We start from the raw sequence: 22,075 nt of genomic DNA, 5'->3' as shown, positions 1-22,075 counted from the left end.
TCAACCTTTACACCAAAAATGACTTTAGCAGATGCCAACCGTGACAACTTCTAAACACAACTAAACAAGTTTGATCTCTGCAAGAGAATAACTGAAAGTTTGCAGTTTAACACACGTCCACACACAAAGTTGTGTTTTTTCAAGGCAACCGAGCTTACATTTCTACTGGTTTCTGGTTTGATTTATTCCAACCCGAGCAGGGCTGTTCAGTAGGAGCCTGACCCGCGTGTGCCACCCAGCCTGGGGACACAGCGAGCACCCGCAGTAACAAACGGCATTGACATGCAAATGAGGGGTTATGCATCAATCAAGATATCACTTTTATTGACTGGATTTTCCATTTCTGTCTCACACCATGAATGTTTATACAATGAAAAAGCCAAACATTGCTGGAAGCAATAAGATCAGCTGATATTTCTGTACCCTCTTAACACACACACATGGATTCTTTCTTGGTGAGAATTTTTTTTTTATATTTCTGTTCATTAATTCTGCTTATTTATACTGCTACTCTTAAAATTCTGTGTCAAGATTGTCACATCTTAAATACGGATTAAGTTGCTAGAGGTACATTATTTTTTATATATATATTTATATACACACATACAGAAAAATACAAGACTAATTGTTTTTCCACAATATTTAATTTATACACTACTGTAACTATATGCAACTTTTAAAGACACGTTAAGGGGTACAAGAAACTGTTTACTTGCTCTAAATAGTTTGGTCCAATATTATCTTAATGTAGTGGTTATTCTCGCCCTTCCTTGTACGTGACAACAGAATATGACATACACCACATGCACAATCATTCACCTATCAACAAATGGATAAAGGACACCACTCAGACTAACATCTGTACACCCAAAGGTTCAACCAACCACACACAACTATAAGGCTATAATACAACTATGCAGCATAAATGGTCAACACTGCTGTTCTAAAGTGAGCACCATATATACAGTCGTATATAAAAACATCGGAAACAAAATACACCTGGGGTTAGTTAAAAGGTGCCATTCCAAGGCTGTACATAATATCAGGAAAGAGTATTTACAATACTTGGAAAAAAAGCTGCAACAAATAAGTTTATTGCCAATGCCCTTTATAAACTTGTCTCCTACTTGGATGTTACGCTCACTCTCTGTGAACCACACATCTCGTTTCTGGCCCTTGGTAAGATCCCTGCTCAAAAATTTCAAGCAAATATGTTCTATGGCTTCACCCACACATCTATTCTTGTAGCTTTTGATTTATAAATAGCACACTGACTAAACTGCAACTAGAGTTTAAAACTTAAAGAAGTAAAATGCTTATCCTTTGCCTTGTTTAGGAAGCAGAACATGAAACCCCTGGCTAGGCGAGCCAGTAACAATACCCCATGCAATCTAGACTCTCTTAGTAAAGTTTTTTTACTAATCAAGAAGAGCTGTCATGAGCTGTAGAAACCACGACCAAGCCTAACGCCGTTCTTTGGTGCTCTGCTCACTCTGTGGTGGACATGAAATGCTTTGTATTTGACCATTCTGCAAGTGTTACAAGATGCTCAACAGTGTAGACTCCTCTCAGACATCCAACGTCTGCCCAGGGCGCTGCTACATCATACCACCAGTTTCACTAGCATTGCTTACAAGACCCAGTGCACAGCATGAAAAAATAAAACATTCTTGCCCTTCCCAAAACTAGGAATCTGCAATATATTTTATTCTAGATAATAAAATTCCACAAAAGTTAATTCATCTGGTCAAAAGTATCCTTTTGTACAGAAATAGTCTAAACCAAGACCTTGCCATGGCAATGAGAAACCTGACAGAAAGGCTAAGAGCTGCAAAATAAATACTTTCCTATACGCTATTTTAAATTGACTTTATGAAAAAGCATGATTACTGAGGGAAAATAAGTGGTGTACATGTGGGTAACAACAGTATTTTAAGTCTTAAAAAAAGTAATAATGAGAAAAGTGTACATGACAATAACAATTTCAATTTGAATCCAATTGCCTAAAGGTTTTCCATCCCTTATTGCCTTCTGAATTCTCGGGGAGGGGAGGAGAGGATAGGGGAGAAATTTTACAAGGTAAAAACCTAAAATATTAAGTGTCATGATATACTAATAACAAAAGTAATTCATACAAATACTTTATTTTCAGTTAGCATGTAAAAACTCAGAAGTAGACTTAATAATTTACCTTTGTTATATTAAAAAAGAAGATTGTCTGCTTGTAATATTAACATATTTCTATGGGAGAAAGCTGCCTTACAAATCTACTTGCCTTTTATTTTTTTTTTTTAAAGAAAACTGCCTCTAGCAAAACAAGATCTTTTCAGTTTGATTTTTGAGCCACAACTTTATCCATATCATAGCTTAAGACAAATAGGTGTGGGTTTAAAATCATATTTCAAGATCACTAATTTTTAGTGCATCTTTGCTTTGTACAAGCCTTGGAACATCTGAAAGCTCCCTGAAGAGTTTTCAGCATCAAAACATTATTGCTTTGGTTCTGTTTCAGACACATAGAATTATGCCACGTATCACATATTGTAGTTATCACAGAAGGTCAGAACAAGAATTAACATTTCACAAGCAAACAAAAGCTTCTCTCTCTAGTTTAAGTGCAGAACACGAAACTTCTAAGTGCTCCATTTACATTAAGATCCAGATATATATTTTAATTTAATCCAGATCTTCCATAGTAAAATTATAAATGTAAAAATTACACAATAAAATATTCTGTTTTGTTGAAAAAGAAAAACATATTGGCTAGCAGCATGCAGAGACCATGCATTGTCATACCATCAAGCAAACAAAAAATTAAAGTGTAATAAATAACTGCTCAAAGCCCACTTAAAAATCTTAAGACAACAAAAGGGGGTCAGTGACAAGGTGTTCACAGCTCTGAACAGGAAGAATGATGCTGTCAAGTAGATTGAGTTAGTAAAGTCAGGTCACGGTCAAATGACATGACAACAACTGGTTTGACTGGAGGTACACAGCAGCCCCTCCTTTGGGTTCCGCTGAATATTCACAGATATTGTCTTTTCACAGAGAGGTAGTTGTAGCACATTGTTTTTCAAGTTCCTGTTCTTTATCCTATCCAATTCGTTTGCCGTGTCTGACATTTGGTCAGAAAAAAATTTTAGGTTTCCCAATGATGCAGCCTGATTTGTGTTTCCGCTGGAACTTATACACATTTTCCACGTTGATTTCTCCTGTACTTTTACACTGGAAAAGGACAGATTGTTTTGAGGATCAATAATGTATTTAGTGCTGCCGTGAATCTGTGAACCCAGGCAAAGGCTCATTAACTTCAGGCTTTCAACCAGTTCCCCTGCACTTCGAGACGACAGCTGCATTGAGTTTCCAGATCCAGCGCATCTCCGAGTGGACCCCGAAGTGTTGTTGGTGCTACCGCTGGAGCTACCAGAGGGACTCCCCCCACCTTTGTTGTTGTCACTTGGGCTCGTCTTGTCTACCCCTCCATTTCCATTACTTGGTTTGCTTTGTCCACCACCATCTCCTTGGCTACCAGGTGGCCCTTCGCTGCTATCCCGCCTATGCCAGGAGTAAGTAAACCCACTGTCCTTGTCCAGGCGTCTCCTGCTTTCCGAGTCGTCATCGCTTGTTTCTGAGCTGCTGCAGCTAGAGCCCCGTCCCTGGCTTTTCCTCCTGTGGTAGCGTTTGTGCACCGTGCTTGGCGAAGCAATATTCATTTTTAACCTGCTGAGCTTTGGGGGCAAGTTCTCATCCATGTCAAACTCATCATCTGACTCGCCCTCCTCAAAGATCTGATTGAGGACCGGTGCGCTCTTTCTCGAAGTAAGACGATTTGTAACTGAAGGCTTGCGGCGCAGAACAACTTGAGTAGACAAAGAAATAGGTTTCTTGTCTTCTTCATCCTCCTCTTCATCTTCTTCTACTCTGAACAAGCACTTTCGGCCACTTGTAGTGGGTTTTAAGCTCACCGAAGGGACTGCTGAAAGTGCTGGTCCAGCTAACTCGGGGATGTCCTCTTTCTTTGCGGAATCACCAAGGGCCTTGCTCCTGTGGCCGTTGAGAACATTCTCAGCCGTGCGAGCTGGTGACTGAGGAACAGTTGCATGGGAGAGAGGAGAAGCTGTGAGGTCATCCTCCAGATCTTGGGGTACATCGATTTTTGTTGGCCATGATTGCCTACATAAACAATCATAAAGGATAAAAGAGAAGTTAGGTGATGGCAAGAGTTTCAGGACAAGTGCAAGACCTGCACGAGAGAAGCACAGGTACTGCCACACAAAGGGATAGTTTAGAGGTTATGCTGGTTACTATGAAATGAAATCTTCAGATTTCACTGCTCTCAGAAAATGAATTAAGCAAAAAACTTTAAATAATTGTGTCTCAAAGAAAGTAATCTGAAGTAGGTATAGAATCACCAGTACCTAGAGGAAGATACGAGCTGATGCAAAAAAACCTTAAATAAGATAGTATTGCAAAACTACTATTAATCTGAAGCTTCTGGTTTTTCCCTCCCCAGTGTTTTTCATATAAAATTAGGTTAGAATTAACATGAGTGAGACTGAAAAGCTGAGTCAGAAGAAACATTCTCTCTTTTTCAGTAAGTCTTATTCAGACCAAGCTCTATTCTACCTAATCCCCTTTAATTTGAAACACACATGAATTGGGATCATACATTTGTCCTTAGCTGAGCAACTGGAATAATACAGCTGCATGAATTCAGCACTCAAGCTCCTCAAGAATATGACACATGAATAAACTGTAAATCAAAGTTCAAAATGTATAACTGTACAAGAATTAGCTCAAATCACAATGAAGTAACACTTGAGTGTAAATCAGCTTTACAGTTAGCAGCTGATGTCTTATGTCTATGATCTAAGCTCATATTTAATGATTTGTAAATCCTAATATATATTGTAATTTCCCATCCTTCCTCTCTCTATTCTGAAAGCAGACTCCAAAAGACCAACACCTACAGACAAACACCTTAACATTGAAAACCTCTTCAACTGTTTCCCTCAGCATAAGCCCCACATTTCCTCTGGAGACCAAGAAATTTTTTCTGACCTCTCAAAGTAAGAGTTATCTTTAAAGTTTGCCAATCGTTTGTAACTTGACGTAACTAAGATACTCCAGCACACTGCATGAACAGCTGCAGTCGTAGAGACCTCTGTTCACGTAGGGATTGCATATTACTAGACATTCCCAACCATATTTTGGGTGTGCCAAAAGAAAGGGCTGCATGATTTCACACTCCAAGTGTGACCCCTGATATCTGCTTGGCCAGCCTGCAAACAAAGACTGAAGGATCATACCAACTTCCTGATCTCTGCTGTGTTAAGAGGTCAAGCTGAAGAAACGAGGACAGCTCAGACATCTCTTCCCTATTCTTATTCTAAACGTGTTCTTTTTAAGTGTTTAAAGTTTATGGAACCACCTGCACTAGGGCTGCATTTGCTCAAGGGATGGAAAAGGATCCTGAAGTGTGCGATGCTTATCTACACAGCTAACAATTGACAACTCCTGTCCCAACTGTGTGAGCTCTGAAGAAGAGTACCTTAATAAAGCCAACATTATCCTCATCAAGCCTAACTGCAGACTTTGTTTTGACATGCTAGCTTCAGCTTTGCTTAGCAGTGATACCAGCAATACACAAATCCACCAGGATCCTCTAACCACCGAGATCCTCCAAGAGCAGGACCTGGCTGCCTACAGACCCGTGTGAGCCTGTGTAGCCCATTCCTTGGGAGAAGCCACACAGGCTCCTTCCTGCCTTGCTGGGCACTGGGATCTACTGGTGCCCTCCCACCAGTTTCCCTCCAGCAAGCAGCTCTGCCTGGAGGGAGGCCACACAACCAGCAGCTCCGACCCAAGCTGTCCAGACAAGGAGTGGAGCACAGGCCGTGGTCCTGCTTGGTCTGACACCGGGACCCTCCCTTAGGCCTCAGCTGACTCCAGAAACGCTGGGAACCACTGACCTAATTTTCTGGTGATTTGTGCTACGCTGGGTATTTTCAACACAAACAACTGTCTGTGATTAACAAATAGAACTTAAATAAATTAGAAATGTAAGTACAAAAGTGACAGAAAATGAAGATCTAAACATTACAAGTATTTACCACAGTTTAAGAACAGACTGATTTGTCAGCTAAGAAAGGGAAGAGCTCTGTGGCTGTCACAATAAAGGGTAAATATAGTATCTAACAGCACTGTGGTTCCCAGGCAATAAACCTCCTCAGTACAACATGTTTCTCTCTCATAGCAGCCCCTGTTTGCCTCCCTTCCCCTTATTGCCAGTAGGCCCCAGGGGAGGGGAGGACAAAAGGGAAGGCTCCAGGTTTGCAGGTAAGTTGTTTGGTTGTTGTTTTATTTTTTTTAAATAAAATCTTTTGAAGTCTCAAAGTAATGCACTACTTTGTTGTCTTTTGTGATCATTCTATATAAACACTTTGAATTTAGACCTGTCATGAAGACAATAAATAGCTACCTGTGACCATAAAGGCCAAGAGTTTGAGTTTATGCAGATGTCCTTGTCATGAAAAGAAAATTCATGCTCATAAGGCAGGCCTCAACTACTCCATTCAACTTTACAAATTCATATCAAGATTTAGATTCAATGAACTTGTTTGTTCCCATTCCTCACATAACCAGAGCAGCTCTCCTACTGAAAGTGACACTGATGCATAGAAAAAAAAGCCACAACAATTTAAAAGCAGACTTTGCAAAGACAAAGCAAATTTTCATTTGAAGGTAAACTCTAAGATTTCCTCTCAAGTAATCTGTTTTACAACTAATAGACACATTTGATGCTGTGCTCAGATTTTTAAAATAGAGGTAAAAAAAGGGTGATGATCCATTAAGAGAGAATCCCAGAATAAAGGTTACAGCGTTACTCCTCGAAGAGATGTAAGCTCTGTAACACCAAGCTCCAGACCATTTATGTTCTCTAGGCAACCCTTAGTTGCCTGCAACAATCACTCTTCTAAAGTATTTGTAACCATGCAACATAAGATAATATTTCCTACAGAAGTAGCCATTGAGCGAATGACCTTTTAAGGGCAGCAACAAAATTTCAGTCTACTCTAGTCCACAACACAGGGTGCAGTCTCATCTGGAGATAAAGATGCTGAGAACCACTGTAAGGTTCGGAGAGAAACAATTCATCATTCAGGTAGACGGAAGGGTATTTGGAAGAGACTCACATAAAAGCCTCCAAAACCAGCCTAAATCCGAGGTAACAACCAATAGAGATGTTGTATCTTTAACCTGTTTTCCAAAATACATGCCCTTAATTTATAACAAGTGTCCATTTTTTCTAGATTGAGCTTGAGGTAGTAGTATCTAACTTTTATCAACAAGGCCAAGGAAAATATGGGCATGCACCAGAAGGACACCACAGCATTTATGTCTCTACGATCATTCCTATTAAATGATTTCACATGTGACCTTGCATGAAAGTTGCACAAAGAAACCTTTGGAATAAGCAAACTATTTTGTCTTTTTCTCTAAATCCTACAGACAGATTAAGAACACTGAACATCAGCACAAACACTTAATATTCTTCTCTCCTTAAGATATTAGCTACTAACAATTGTTATTATTGCTAGTAATAGTTACCAATAATATTTTACCAAAACCTAAAAGACAACTTTTGAAGAGACTGGAGGTTAGAGAGTAAAAAATAATGGAAATGCCTCAGCACAACCTCCACCTTCACTGAAAAGATTGTCAAGATGACCCAATACAGGTCTTTTTCCAATACAAGCAGATCCCTAGTCACAGCCTATCACGTAACTCAGGAAATTGTTTAAGAACAATAACTATTCAAAGTGTGTATCCTCCAATATCAATGTGCAGGTAGAAACTATATTATTTGCCTTGTGTTTTTGTAAAGCATATGCTTTATGGGATGCTTTGATAATTGGTTACAAAGCAAATGGACTGGGTAGAACATACCAATACCAACTAGATGCCACAATCCCACTTTCACCTTTAGTTTACTGGGTCACAAGCTGAAGCTTTGAAAGATACCAGGGAACATAACTATATAGTTTTTTAAATCGTGCTTTTGTCAAACTAAAAAAGAACTAATAATAATCTATTGCAATATCATTAAACGAGTGATTAAAGCAATTAATTCAACAGTTTTCCTTAGATAACAAGCATATCAACTGATATTAAAATGAACATAACCTACAGATGTTTGGTCTGAGCTTGATTTGGGGGATGTTCAAGCCCATTAAAAATCAAAGCTAACAACTAACTAAACCATAACATCAAATTCAGAGTGATTTCTCATTTATAACTAATTCACCATCAACATGTTTATGAATTATGCAGCTAATTTTTTTCCAGGGATATTACATACACAATTTGTATCAGAAACTGAAGGTTAATGAACATGCCCTCTCCTAGTATATCTGAAAATTTACTATTTCAGATACAGACTTCAAATTGATTAGTCATTTCCTGAAAATGGTAGGAATTGAAAATACTATTGGTATCTGATTTGTGAACAGCTTCTGAAGCATCCACAGCACTTTAAAGACATAAAATTTGCAATGAATAAGTATTCTGTTGTTTTTAAAAAAAAAGAAGTACTTAAGCAATTAAGTAATACTCTCATTAAGCCAAGTTAAAAATTTAGGTTCCTAAATTCTCACCTGAACTGAGCTTTGATGTTGCTAGGACTTGCAGATCTGGTCTGAATTTCTTTTTCTTGTTTTTCACGCAGAATCCTTTCAGCTAGTAAGAAGTAAGTAGCAGTGATGTGATTGTATTTGTTAGTTTCCAGTGCCCTAAGGAAAGTGCAGAACATGAAATAAACCATACATCAATGGTTTTCTAAAAACTGGACATGCATCTCACACAGCTGCTTGTACTTTTCACAGCAGGAAGACTGCCTGAGAGCAGAACTGCATATTTTTGATGTTTTGACAAGCACGTCTCAGATCTATTAAAAATAAAGAGCCAAGAAGTCTAGTAATTTCAACTACAGTTGGAAGAAGACATCCGTGGAATATCATCCCAAAAAAGTTAAGGAATTCCTCCTTTACTGAACATTGTTTAAATGATAAAGTCGTATTTCATTCATGCTATGTACCAACAATGGGCTTTCCCACTGGCACATACAACCACAAAGTACAAATATTTGTTTATGCAATAGCTGGAGGAAAAACTTTCATTATTTTAGGGCTGCCATATTAAATTTACAGTAAAATTACGTTTGTAAGCCAGTAAGCATCATTCAGACATTCTAACAGAAAGGATGCAGCTAAACACTTAAGTGAGGCTGCAGTTTTCCCTTCCCCTCCCAAATGGTACGATAGTAAAAATTATTCCAGCTTCAACACAAACAATTAGAAAAAACAATTTTAGGTTTTCTTTCAATTTGGAAAATATTTTAGAAATTTGGGGAGTTTAATCTATTAGAAGAACCAGTGTAGCTTTCTAGGAAGCTCACTCAAGTGACGATGACTATCTTGCATTATATAGATAAAAGGAAAAAATATTTTAAATTACAAAGATTCAGGCATCCTGGATACATACTAAGGGAAAAATGCTAGAATTTATCACCTCAAAATATGAAGTACAAGGAAAAACATGGATGTCAAAGCAGTCAAATTTACTCCAGATGGCAAACTACCGCAGGAATCAAACACTGTTCCAACACATTTTCTTGAAGTGTTTCCCCAGGTTGGGTCTACTTAAATATTTCTCATCCTAGAATACTCTACCACACAGCAAGACTGTAATATTTGTTTGTTAACTGGCCTGATATTTAAACACTGAAGCACCTGGGTTCTCATTACATTCTTTAATCACATATAATGATAGATGCCTAAAACACACTGTATATAGAAAATTGACAACTTACTCCACTATTGTATCTCGGTCTGCAATATCACCAAGAACCATGCGTTGTATTATACTGTTGTGTTCCTCCTCAGACAGATTTTTATATGATACAAGAGGAATATTGTACTTTGTTGCAGGAGATGGGTCAACTCCTTGGAGCCATGCATGGTTTTCAATCTCTTCCAATGATGCCCTTCGCTTTGGGTCCCTCTGCAACATCCGTGTAATTAGACTGTGAATAAAAAAATAGATCTAAACAAAATGCACTCGTGTTTAAAAAACAGCCACTGTAAAAGCAACGTTAGGAAGAAATTTTCTGCTGTTAGCCCACCTAGAACTTTCGAAGTCTCTACAGTAAACAATGTCATGGGAAATTATTTCTTCTCAAAGACATTCCAAATATTGCTGAACTGAAACAAACAATTCAGTTATTAAAAACTGTAAATATCATATACACTACACTTTTCATTTACAATGCTTAGATTCTTAACCTGATTTTTCTGGTTTGTTTGTTTTTAATAGGTTTATAGGGCAACTGGCACAGATGGCCTACAGGCCATGTAATATAAATATAGTTTTCTATTATTGCTGCTGTCAACAAGAATATGGAATGCCTTGATAAGTAGAAATATTTTATACTGAACTAGCTATCAGACATTTGATTCTTCACTATCCATGAAAGGACAGTGATCTGGTCTATCCACAGAGAAATTCAAAAAACCACACACGCCCCCAAAACAACAAAAAACCCCCACAAAAGACTATCTGGGCTGATGAAGTGACAAACCTACTGACGGTTCGATACTGAGCATTTACAACTGCTGGAAGGGAAGTGCATAAATTCCCCAAATAAGCAGAGAAAGAAGGCTTGCTTAGCACAGCACATCTCTGTTCACTTACTATATATGAAGTTTCAGTGAAAAATTCTTAGGGGAGGTATTTTTGGCTTTGCACAACAAACAGAGCATGGATATACAGTTTTGTTGCCAAGGTTTCAATGAAATTTTATTGCTGCAACATGTGGAACGAGAGTTCTATGGTTCTCACATAATGCTTTTTAGTGCACCAACTATACTACACCATGCAACTTCAAACTGTAAGATCACACAAAACGTAATCACAATTTTTATTATTTTTAGTGTGAGAATATGAAATTAAAAATGGAGGCTAATTCAGACTTCTTAAAACTCGACTGTAAAAAAAGACTCACGTATATTCTTAGTAGCTGTGGTCTCTGCCTTTACCAAAAGGAAAGGCGGGGTGAGACACCCGTTGCCAAGATTTTCTTTGCTTTTGTTAATATCATGACAGAAAGGGAACAAACTATATACTTCATTTGACTTTTTTTAAACTACACCTGTAGTAAAATGACACAAACATACCACATGTGCCTCCTGCTTTAAGCTTGCTTATGCATCCCAAACCACCAGGAATGCTTTCACTCCAAGCAGTCTAAACATTCTGAGGGTGTTTTCCCTAAGAAAACCTAACCCAAAGAGGACTTGGGTAACTGATTGTACACTGATGATGCATCGCACAGAGAAAGCGGATCTACTTGGGCATTTAAGCAAATTAGTGTTAGCCAATATATTAAGCAAAAGGTTGCAAAAAATAAGCTTCCTGGCCTCAGCACAGTATGCAGCATCTAGAGAGATGTATTTGATAGAATTCACTGATAAGAGCTCTCTTTTAAACCTCTTCCTGTATTATAGTTCAAAACTCTTCCTGCAGGTAAAGCTCTCCAAGCTGTTGAGAGCAGTAATAGAAGCTTTTCCATGTTGCTGGAAATGCCAGACACTAATGACCAGACATGAAAACCAGCTGTGGCATTAGATTCCTGGACCACACAGATGACAGGTGAAGAGAGGAACAGTCATTATGACCACAGCTGTAACAAATTTTACTCTGTGTCAAATCACAGAAACCTAGATGCTGCTCCAGTTTTTTTTTTTGACTGGACCAAATGCATTTGTCAAGCATTTATAAAGGCATCTGGACCTCCACTTTGAAAATGAAAAGATAATCTATGGCAGATTCAAGAACCCAGCCAAACATTGTGAAATAGTGTAAACAATGCAACTGGAAGATAGGACTAGGATATATATTAATCGGTCATTAACTGATAGGGAAATATTGGAACATAAAAATATAAAAGCTGCAGTGAGCACTGCAGAAAAACAACACATCAAGATGAGTCACGATTCCCAAGAGGCATATGGTATTTCCAGACAGAGTATTTTTCTCCCTTGATTGCCTAGAATGTTGGAGTTGCAATTTCAGTAGGAGATGAGCAAAACTTGCTGTGATATCCTTGGGTTTGACAACTTGTATGTTGAACAGAAATCTGTAGGAATCATTACCTTTTTAACCCCTGCCACAAAATACTCTCAGCAACCCCCTGTAATTTGTCCAGCAACTGGTGGCCAAAGCCAGCTAGTGGTGAGCACCTACTTCAATCATTTATAAAATGCATGACAACTGAGACAAATAAAAGAAAGATACATTGTGTAAAATCAAAATTAAGTTTCACACAAGTGTGGGGGAAAACCTTCTGGCAAAAAATTATAACAGGATTAACCTTTAGTAAGAAGGGAGACAAAGAATATAAAAGAGGTAATGAGGAAAGGTACCCAAAGGTAATGGGAACCCACTTCTAAGAATGCTTCCAAGTTCTTTAGTACTCTACTTACTCTTTACATTCTTTGGATACGTGAGGTGGCACTGTGTATTTGCAGTCCATTATCATAGTCAGAGTTTCACTGTCATTTGCTTCTTGAAATGGTGGTTGTCCACAAACCAACATGAAGAGGATGACGCCTAAGCTCCATATATCTGTAAATATATAGTACATATTTTAAAATAACTGTTGACGAGATTACCATCAAAACCGTAAAATATTCTTGAGATGCATACTGGGGTTCTAAATGTACTCTTGATTATGAGCATTACTTATGGAATTAGCAATTCCACTAAAATACAAGATACAGCAGTTCCACTGTTTGACAGCTTTTCTAGTTTTAGAGGCAAAAAAGAATCAGAATTCATGACTTCAAGGATGCACAACATCTTTGTCAGCAAAGTGTTAGATAAAGCTGAAGATAATCCAGTCACTCAGACAAGAATTCATGACCATTTTCTTCATAGGTAGACACAGATTATGAACAAGATTTGTATTCAAAGCACATTCCTTTTTGAAGGAGTAGCATAAACTGTCCACGATATTGTTTACATGTCATTCTATGAAGTAGGGAAATTAGAAAGTAACTTATTTCAATGAGAGTGAACTACATCTGTTTTTCCTCCAGTAATGTTGCTTTAAAAAATTCTTTGCTACTTCTGATGGTAAATAATAAATCATTTGGGTAGAACTAGCTTCTTCCACCAATCATATTACAAAGTGTGGGGTGGGTTTGTTTTGGCTTTTTAAATATCCATCAAACGTAACAGTTACCAATGATCTCTACTACACTCCAGGAGTATTCTTGTTTCCTTCTAGTTCTTGCTTGTGTAAAATAAAATAAAAAAAAAATGTTTAACAACTTTGTTTCCCAATGAAGTGACATCCTAAAAGATAAAGAAGGAATGCTGGGTGTGAAGCCCTTTAGTTCATTTCTACTTATTGTAAAATCTAATATTTAGTTCAAACCTTTATAAAGAGTTTGCCTAGAAGAAAGTGTTTTACAAGTCTCACTGCATTCAATACAGGAAGCTTAAATATTGAGAAGTATTTCATATTGCATAAAAATAAATAACTCCAATATAGCCCTAGAGACAAGGCCATGCTCTTCACCTTCAGCTACAATTCCATGTTCTGGCAATCTTGGGTCCTACCTACACTCTACCTAGCATTTCACAGATCTGTACACAGTAAAGCCAAAGAGCTGAACTGAGGGAGTTGAGGAAGGAGAGGAGAGCAGCTGGCAGGGGCGACAAGCACCAGAGCACACCAGCTCTGTCCTGGAAGAGCTTGCAAGAGGGAACCACACAAAGTCACCCACCCAACTGCATCTTGTTTTCTGTGGCCTAGTCAAAATACTTGACATGCATCTAAAGCTGAAGGATGGCTACGATTGTATTTAATAATGTAAATCACACACATTCATCCCTAGAACAATTACTCATTTTGCTAGTTACAACCCATTCTTCATATAGTTTAGCTGACAGAGGAACAGAAACACTATATGGTAATTTTCTTTAGAGCTCTAATTTGTAGTAAGTGTATGCTATTAATTCAGATAATTATTTGATTTCTGCTATGCTTACTAGGGCCTCAATCCTGTAGGTACTGAGCATTTTAAGACTACTACACCATATAATGCATTCCTGCAAGTTTAACATGCCTATTCACATGTTTAAGATTCAATAAGTTCGTTAATGCTTTGAAAGCCTGATGCCAGAAAGATGAATGTTCTAGAATACAGGATTTAAAAGAGCCTTCACAAGACAGGTAATTTCACCAAGGAGGTACACCTTTTATTTTATGGAGCTAGTTACATCTCTCTCCTACTGCTTAGTTTGAAAATAATACACAAAAAAAAAGTTTTGGTGTATTATCTCTCTCACCACTCAACAGGAAAAAAAACCTCATTTTTTGCAAGCACATAAAAACGTGGATTCATGCATTCCTCTTAACAGTCATCTTTTGGATATCAATGTCCTTCCTAGGTTTTTAACTTTGCCTAAAATCTATTTTGTGATACAATCTATCCTAGTGTTCTGATGCTCCCTCCAGAATAAAAAGCTTCATGTATCCTTTCAGCTTGAAGTATTTCAGAAGAGTGCATATAACAGTGCATTGTAGGTGTTTATTTGAGAAAATGAAAGGATGATGCAGCACAGCAAGAACTAAAATAGTGTCAATAGTGTGAACACACAGAACTTGGATGCTCCCATTTAAACCAGCACAGGGTTGTCTCAACTCAGCTATAACGCACAATCATTTTTCACTCATCACACCAAATACAGTGTAAAGGATGGTAAGTGTGAAGGAAGTGGTAAAAAAATGCTGATAAAAAACAGGAAACATTCAAATTAAGTTACTTTGAAAATTTGTTTAAATACACAAACTCTGAGAGAACAATAGAAAAATGGAACTGGTATATAAGAACTGGATTATTCACTGGTATTTCAAACTACCACAATTAATCAGCCAACAGCTCCATGCAATCCTAAAGAAAATAAGAACAGTAACAACAGTATCTTCCCTTTTGCAATCTACCACAAAATTTCCCATTGGCAGTTTCTCTAAGACGCATACAACTCTGTATGAAATAAAATTAGGATTTTTACTGGCAGATCTCTCTGCAAAAAAAAGTTTTCAGAACAGACAGCAGGAATCACTGTGGGTTTCGCATTATAAAGTTTGTGTTTTGCATATTTTGAAGCCACCTATAGCTTGACATAGGTAATACTACCAAAAAGGGGGAAGTCATCTCCTCTTTGTAAAAAGCACCCATAAACTTGAGGGTTACAAGTCTTACTTTTTCATAAACATATCTTCTAAATTTAAATAGGTGACTTGGGCCATGAAGATGGTCAGAGGGCTGGAGCACCTCTCTTATGAAGACAGGCTGAGACAGTTGGGGTTGTTCAGCTTGGAGAAGAGAAAGGTCCAGGAAGACCTTAGGTACTGGAAAGGGCTATAAAGGGGCTACAGGAAGGATGTGGAGGGACTCTTTATCATAGAGTATAGCGATAGGATGAGTTTCAGTTTTAATGGCTTTAAACTGAAAGAGGGGAGATTTAGATTAGATATTAGAAAGAAATTCTTCACTGTGAGGGTGGTGGGGCACTGGAACAGGTTGCCCAGAGAAGTTGTGGATGCCCCATCCCTGGAGGGGTTCAAGGCCAGGCAGGATGGGGCTTTGAGCAACCTGGTCTGGTGGGAAGTGTCCCTGCCCATGGCTTGGAACTAGGTGGGCCTTTTAAGGTCCCTTCCAACTAAAGCCATTCTGTGATGACCTACACTCCCAACATGCCAATAAGTTTAAAGACACTGGTTTGCTAGCCTTCAGCATAACTCAAAATCCAAGGTTTAGAATCTGAAGTCTTCAAAGCAGATATTCCAAAATAATGAGTTAATACCCATGTATCATTTTGAAATATTTAAAAGATCAACACTTTAAAGACTATAGAGTACATATATAAGAAATGCTAATGTTTGTACCCAATTTATCAGTGTTAAGCCATATTATATGTGCAAAAATCAATCCTTTTTCTGCACCTCCCACTCTTCCCTACTGGAGACCCATAGCTGCATATTTTTCAGTCAAATTCAGGAAACATACTGCAAAGAAAGACTGAAATAAATGAAAGTGCTTTCTTCCATTTAAAGATAAAATTTTTGTTCACTCATTTAATGTTCATTTTGGAAAATTCTTAGTTTCCAGAGTAGTGCCATCCGGCTGACAGAGGCAAAATTCAAGATCTTCAAGCGTGGCTGTCCTTCAGAAATTGATAAGAGGATCAGAGGTTATTTTATTACAGTGCTTATTTACCAGATCTTATCATTTCCCCAAAACATACATAAAGCCACAACACACAGGAATGTTCTTTACCATACTATTTTGTGCTGCCACAGTCAGTACTGCTCTATTATTCTTTCCTATTAATAACGAGAAAACTCATCTGTCCTCTGTGTCCCAAGGAAACTAAGAAAGATGGGGAGATGGTTTACGCTCAATTGATCAAATGCTTTGATCAACACTTGGTCAGTAGATGCTGCCCATTTTTGTGCTGTACCCGGTTATTGCCAATTTCTTCTCACGTATCAGTTGCAGCAAAAGGGGGGAATACCTGCTTCTGCTGAGGAGGCCACTTCCACCAGCAGAGCAGACAATGGCATCTTGGTCTTTCTTTTCTAAATCCCAACAAATGTTCTTACCCTGATACAAAAGGGGGGTTTCACTCAAACTGAGTGAAAGCCTGAGTCAAGATCTAATGAACCAATTTGGTCAAAAGCATCAACTTTGACAATTGCATATGCAGATCAGAAAGCTGTTGGAGCAGCAACGAAATGAGCACCTGACATTTCATCAAAGCAAGGCTTCTTCTAGAAAGAAGTAGCATCTCTTATTAGACCAGCTAGTATCTGGGGAAAGGGGGAAGAAAAATAAATCAAAGTTTAGAGGAACATAAGTTTTTCTTTAGATCTCCACACACTTTCAAAAGTATACTTTTTTTTAGTCAAGGCAGCCCTTATAGTATGTTCTTAATTTGATATACCTTATGTCAACTCCGGGGATAAATCCTAGCTGAGACAGCTTCCTGCTTTCACACATTATTAGAAGCTGTAGATGCACACTTTAAAGCGAAGATGAGAACATCTATTTACATTTTTTTTACCCATTCACTGAATGGCACTGGTTCACTAAAGGATTGCACAAGCACCAGAGTCAATAAAATGCAAAGGAGAATACAGAACTACATGGGCAGGATTTGAATGCAGAACAAGACTGCTTTTTTGTGACCTGTTAAATGGACTACACCATTTAAAAAAAAAAAAAACAAACAAAAAAATACCAATCTCACCTTCAGTTCAATGCAAATATGGTTTGATATACCGTATACACAGTTTTTTACTACTCCCAGTAAGTAGCAGTTGAAGGCTTTATGGAAAATGCTTCTCCTTTCCAAGAGTCATCTAATTTGCTCTCAGCAGAAAATTGATGAAAAAACAGAATTTAGGCCTGAGATGCTGCATGCATTTAGCATGTTTATAACCTGTAAAACTTTGAGTACAGTGAAGGAAGGCACACTTGTATACTGCAGCAACCAAAATCAAAGTCTCTTTCAAAAGGAGACTAAAGATCTTGAGATGCAATTTAGCCTTGAAATTGGGTACTGTCAACTTGAAACTGCCATGGCTAGAAGAATAAAATAAGGAAGATGAGGACTTTTAAAAGCACTAGCTAGCTAGCTGCACTAGAGAATATTCTATTGTTTTTAAAGCCATTATTTAATGTTGATCAGGAAAGGACTGTTTCAAGCAGGACTCCCAGAACCATGACAACCAGGGCTGTGTATACGCAACTTCCTTACATAACGTGAAGTCACTGCCATAGAAACCAAACTACGTCATTAGCTGTCTGTCTTAAACACAGGGCAGTCAAACAGCTGTTATGTTCCAGTTTGTACGCTGCACAAAAGATATCCATATTCATCTGCTTAACCACTGAGCTGGGCTTCACCATTAGCCATTTATTGCTTTCTAAAGTTCCTGATTTACTCTTAAAATAAGCACTACAAATGTCAAAGTTCCAATTTATGTGACACAGGGGGTCCTGATAAGAACTGCTCAAATTGCTACCATCCCTCAGAAGTCATTGACACTCGTCAGGCTTTATATATGCAGCTAAAAATCCACACTCATTTTGGATTAGGCACTATCTTGTTTAACTACATAAACAACTTTAATAAACAGACTCAATTTACCTTATTTCAGACTTTTATATGAAAAAAATTTTCTTTTTTGTCCTCCTAACTTAAATGTAGAACTGCCTAACAGTTTACACAGTGCATATTGCTCGGTTGATAAGACAGATCTTTCTACACAAAGCCTGCTTCTTCAAACTGATTTGTAATATTGAGTCAATTTAGTCAGGTTTTATAAATTTCTCATTGGAATGTTTCCTCTAACAGCTGAATACAATGGTTATCTTCCACTAGAAGCCACTCAATAAGGAAAAAAGAAAACAAATCAACTTTTAGGGAGATGACAAATGTTTACATGTTTATTTTGCCACTGCAGATGTATCAACATAATGTGGATAAATAAAGGATGGAAATGGACCCTGATTTCCAGCACTCTAACCACTATCTTAAGACAGTAAAGAGAATGTCATCACCATTGTTTGCTGTAACCTCTTCAGAGCAAATTTATGAAAGAAAGCCCAATCTATAGAAACCTGTTGAAGACAAGCCTTGAAAGAGACCTAACACATCAGCACCTCAATATCAAGTTCAATGCAGAGTTAAAAATGAAAATCTAATCTGAAGATCACCACTATCTCTGCACTCTGGGCATATTCAGGGCTAGGCAGCAACCGGGCAGTGTCTGAAGACTGCTGCTTTGAACTCAGACACAGAACCCCATCATGAACTACTTTATTTGGATCGGAATTTAGGGATGGAACCTGGCTGGTAACTCACAAGGATAACAATAGCAAGCCTGCCTGTTACAAGCTGAAATGAAAGATCCTATTCACAGCATTGGCTACGGAAAACAGAACAAATACTGAAATTCATAGCATAGCTTCACATAATTTTCTGAAGAACAACAGTTTAAGAGTAAAAATTCGTATGACAAGTCAAACACTGCAGAAAATGAGACTTCTATTAAAAACAGTGATGAAAAATTACATACTACAGTATAAAAGGATAAAAGCTGGTATCATACTACTGAATTGTTTGAATGGTGCCTGTTATATTGTTGATATACTTGTCCTTCAAAAGGAGAATAAGAAAAGTATTTCCACCCCTGTATAAGCTAAAAAGCTTTAAAAAGTTGTATCCCTTGTATAAAACATCAGTAGCAAGACAGTATAGAATGTGTGTTAATAATTTTAGCATTTCTGTGCATCACAAAATATTTTTTACACATGTACCATGTACACAGACTGCTGGCAATTCTGGAAGATGTTAAAACTGGATCAGTGGTAAAGTTTGAAGAGTATGGGTAAAGAACAACAATTACTTTTTCGTAGATATTCAATTTTGAGCTGATTGAACTAGTATTCCATTCTTTAACTTTTCATGAAAAAGCCTTTGAATAATCTTGGGGACTGACCTCTCTAGTTTTCAGAGATGCCACTGTCTCTTAATTCAGCTATTTTGGGGAGCCTTTGCAAAATGGGATTTATTTTTCCCTTTTAGAAGGCTGAGGAAGAGATCATCTGCAAACAATGCTAACATTTTCAAAATTAACAGGCAGAGATGGGCTTTCTCCTTGTTTTAAAGCACTACAAATCCAATTAAAATTACTATTAGAACACATAGCAGGCAAGAGAATTAGGAGAAATCCTTTCCTTCCCCCATCCCTCCAAAAAAAGAGCATAAATAGCAAATGGCATTTAGCAAATTATTGTCATAATTAGCTTATCTGTCTGATGAAACAGTCTGTTCTATATATGTTATTTTATTTGACTAAGACATGATCATCAGTAAGTAGTCTTACCTCTGGAAGCAATTCTTGTTTTCATTCAATCTGGCAACTACTACTTATGTTTCCCTGAAGACAATAGCATGGGGTTTGCTGGTTGCATAAAACTAGTAAAATACAGACAAATAGTTGTGCTTTGTTTTTTTAGTAACTACTGCATCTCAAATTTCATAAGGATATGATAACAAAAATACCACCACTGAAAGGTCTTACTGAACACGTGCCACTGCCTTTATTCCAAAATAGTCTGGTTTTCTCTGATTCATCAGTTCTGTATTTAGAAACACATTCTTTCTTTGGTTTCTGTTGCCTAGTCACATTTCAGAAGTTACTGAATCTACATTAAAAACACAAACAAAACCAACATTTTTTGTGTGAACTGATCTTCCAATATTACTACTCCAGAAATTAATTAGGCTGAGTAAAAAAATAGTATTAATTAGGTAAATGTAAAAGGAAGTTTCTCCTCTGTATAAAACATGTTCCCAAAATCATTGGACATATTCAAAGTCCAGCACATACACATTTCACTGCAATGTTTTTGGTCTCTTTTTTAATATATATAAATACTACAAGACAATTTGCTGCAGGTATCTAAGAAATCCTTCATGCTTTCTGATTTACTATCTTTTCCTAAAAAGTTTTAGCTGCAAAACAGGTAATTTGTACTTTATAAAAATTAACATCTTAGTACAGCTTTACAAATGAATGCAAAACTTGAGCGTAAGTAGTACACCATTGATTTAGGTCCCACCAGAACTGTATTGCTAAATTAGTCAGCCATGGGCTGAACGTAAGTAATGTGAATATTAGCTTGCAAGATACATGAAATGAAGCTTCCTGGCTGTGGAGATTTATTTATCATAATGAAATCTTTCTCCACAACAGCAGTTTGAAATATTATGAAAATTGTTTTCCCATGAACACGGCAAGATGACTACTTAAGCTACAGTTTAGCTGATATGGTAGTAACTGAAGATTATCTCAACAGCTTCTCCTCTGTAGTTTCACTTGTGTAAATTATTCTTTGCTTCACCCAGCAGTTTATTGGTGAATGCATTAAAACATGTGCATAAAGCAATCCAGAATGGAACAAATTATGCTTCATAAATATTAGCTGTCACAGATTTACTGAGAAGTCATTGGGATCACAGAGTCCCACTCTTCATTACAGCTCTGTCACATCATAACCACTTCTTAATACATGGCTCTGATACCTGTAACATAATATCCTCAATAATTTGAGGCATTAACAGTATTTTTGTCAATAAAGTAGTTAGACTGTGGGGGAAAAAAGCAAAATCAAAGGATAGCATACACGAAAGTTGGAATCCCCTTCTATTGAAAATAAATTTTAGTACCTGCACACAAATTGCCACAGAACTTAAAAATACATTCTTTGTTAACGTGAATATCTAGAAAGTTTCAGTCTTGAGGAAGTATTCCACAACCAGTTCCTTATGTTTTCCCCTTCAGAGAAATAAAAAAGCTCATTTCTGATTATTTTTCCAATTTGACTCAGTTTTTCAGCTGTGTGACTGTTGTGGTTTAACTGGTAATTATACTTGATGAATTTTGGTCTAATGAGTTTCTCTTACATGGAAGATGAAGTGAGCTAGGCTGAGTTGATCTAACCTAAACTTGCTAATGCAAAAGTGGGGCAGCTCCTACTGCCTTCCCCCAGAACTCTAGTCCAAGCTGCATAGTCCCCTCACCTCCTTTGCACCAGCTCTTCCACTCAGTGCTAAGGGAACAAACAGCTCTGCTAACCTGGCAGAAGTTAAGCCTGCCAAGAAGTTAACAGTTTTCTGTCAAATTAGCTAATAAAATCAGTTCATTAAATGATCAGCAATGCAACAGAGCACAGTGCATAAGAAGGGGTAGCTCTGCACGGCTGCAAGCAAATCGGAAGGGGAAGACCTCTTATGCTGGAAGCAGCTGAGTATTACTCTTCAGCTTTCTGCACCCTTACACCTTCAAGTTCACTCTATAACATATCTAACTATAATGTAATCTTCTAAAGTGTTGCAATACAATATTAAAAAGGGAGATGGTCAAAATCAT

General features: G+C 37.5%; 1 protein-coding gene across 1 annotated transcript in view; it reads right to left on the bottom strand.

The window, feature by feature from the left end:
* Positions 1 to 289: 289 nt before the first annotated feature.
* Positions 290 to 22,075, bottom strand: part of SNRK (SNF related kinase) — a 39,794-nt gene continuing 18,008 nt past the window's right edge. The window contains exons 4-7 of the mRNA XM_014937818.1: positions 12,543 to 12,684; positions 9,872 to 10,084; positions 8,658 to 8,792; positions 290 to 4,173 (exon numbers count right to left, since the gene is read on the bottom strand). Coding sequence (XP_014793304.1) covers positions 2,955 to 4,173; positions 8,658 to 8,792; positions 9,872 to 10,084; positions 12,543 to 12,684 — 1,709 coding nt within the window. The 3' untranslated portion in view covers positions 290 to 2,954. The remainder of the gene's footprint in view (positions 4,174 to 8,657; positions 8,793 to 9,871; positions 10,085 to 12,542; positions 12,685 to 22,075) is intronic.

Source organism: Calidris pugnax, unplaced genomic scaffold (genome assembly GCF_001431845.1).
Source record: "Calidris pugnax isolate Ruff unplaced genomic scaffold, ASM143184v1 scaffold11, whole genome shotgun sequence".
Classification (NCBI taxonomy): Eukaryota; Metazoa; Chordata; class Aves; order Charadriiformes; family Scolopacidae; genus Calidris; species Calidris pugnax.
The sequence above is the reverse complement of the archived record's forward strand: the minus strand, read 5'-3'. Positions and strand labels throughout refer to the sequence as shown.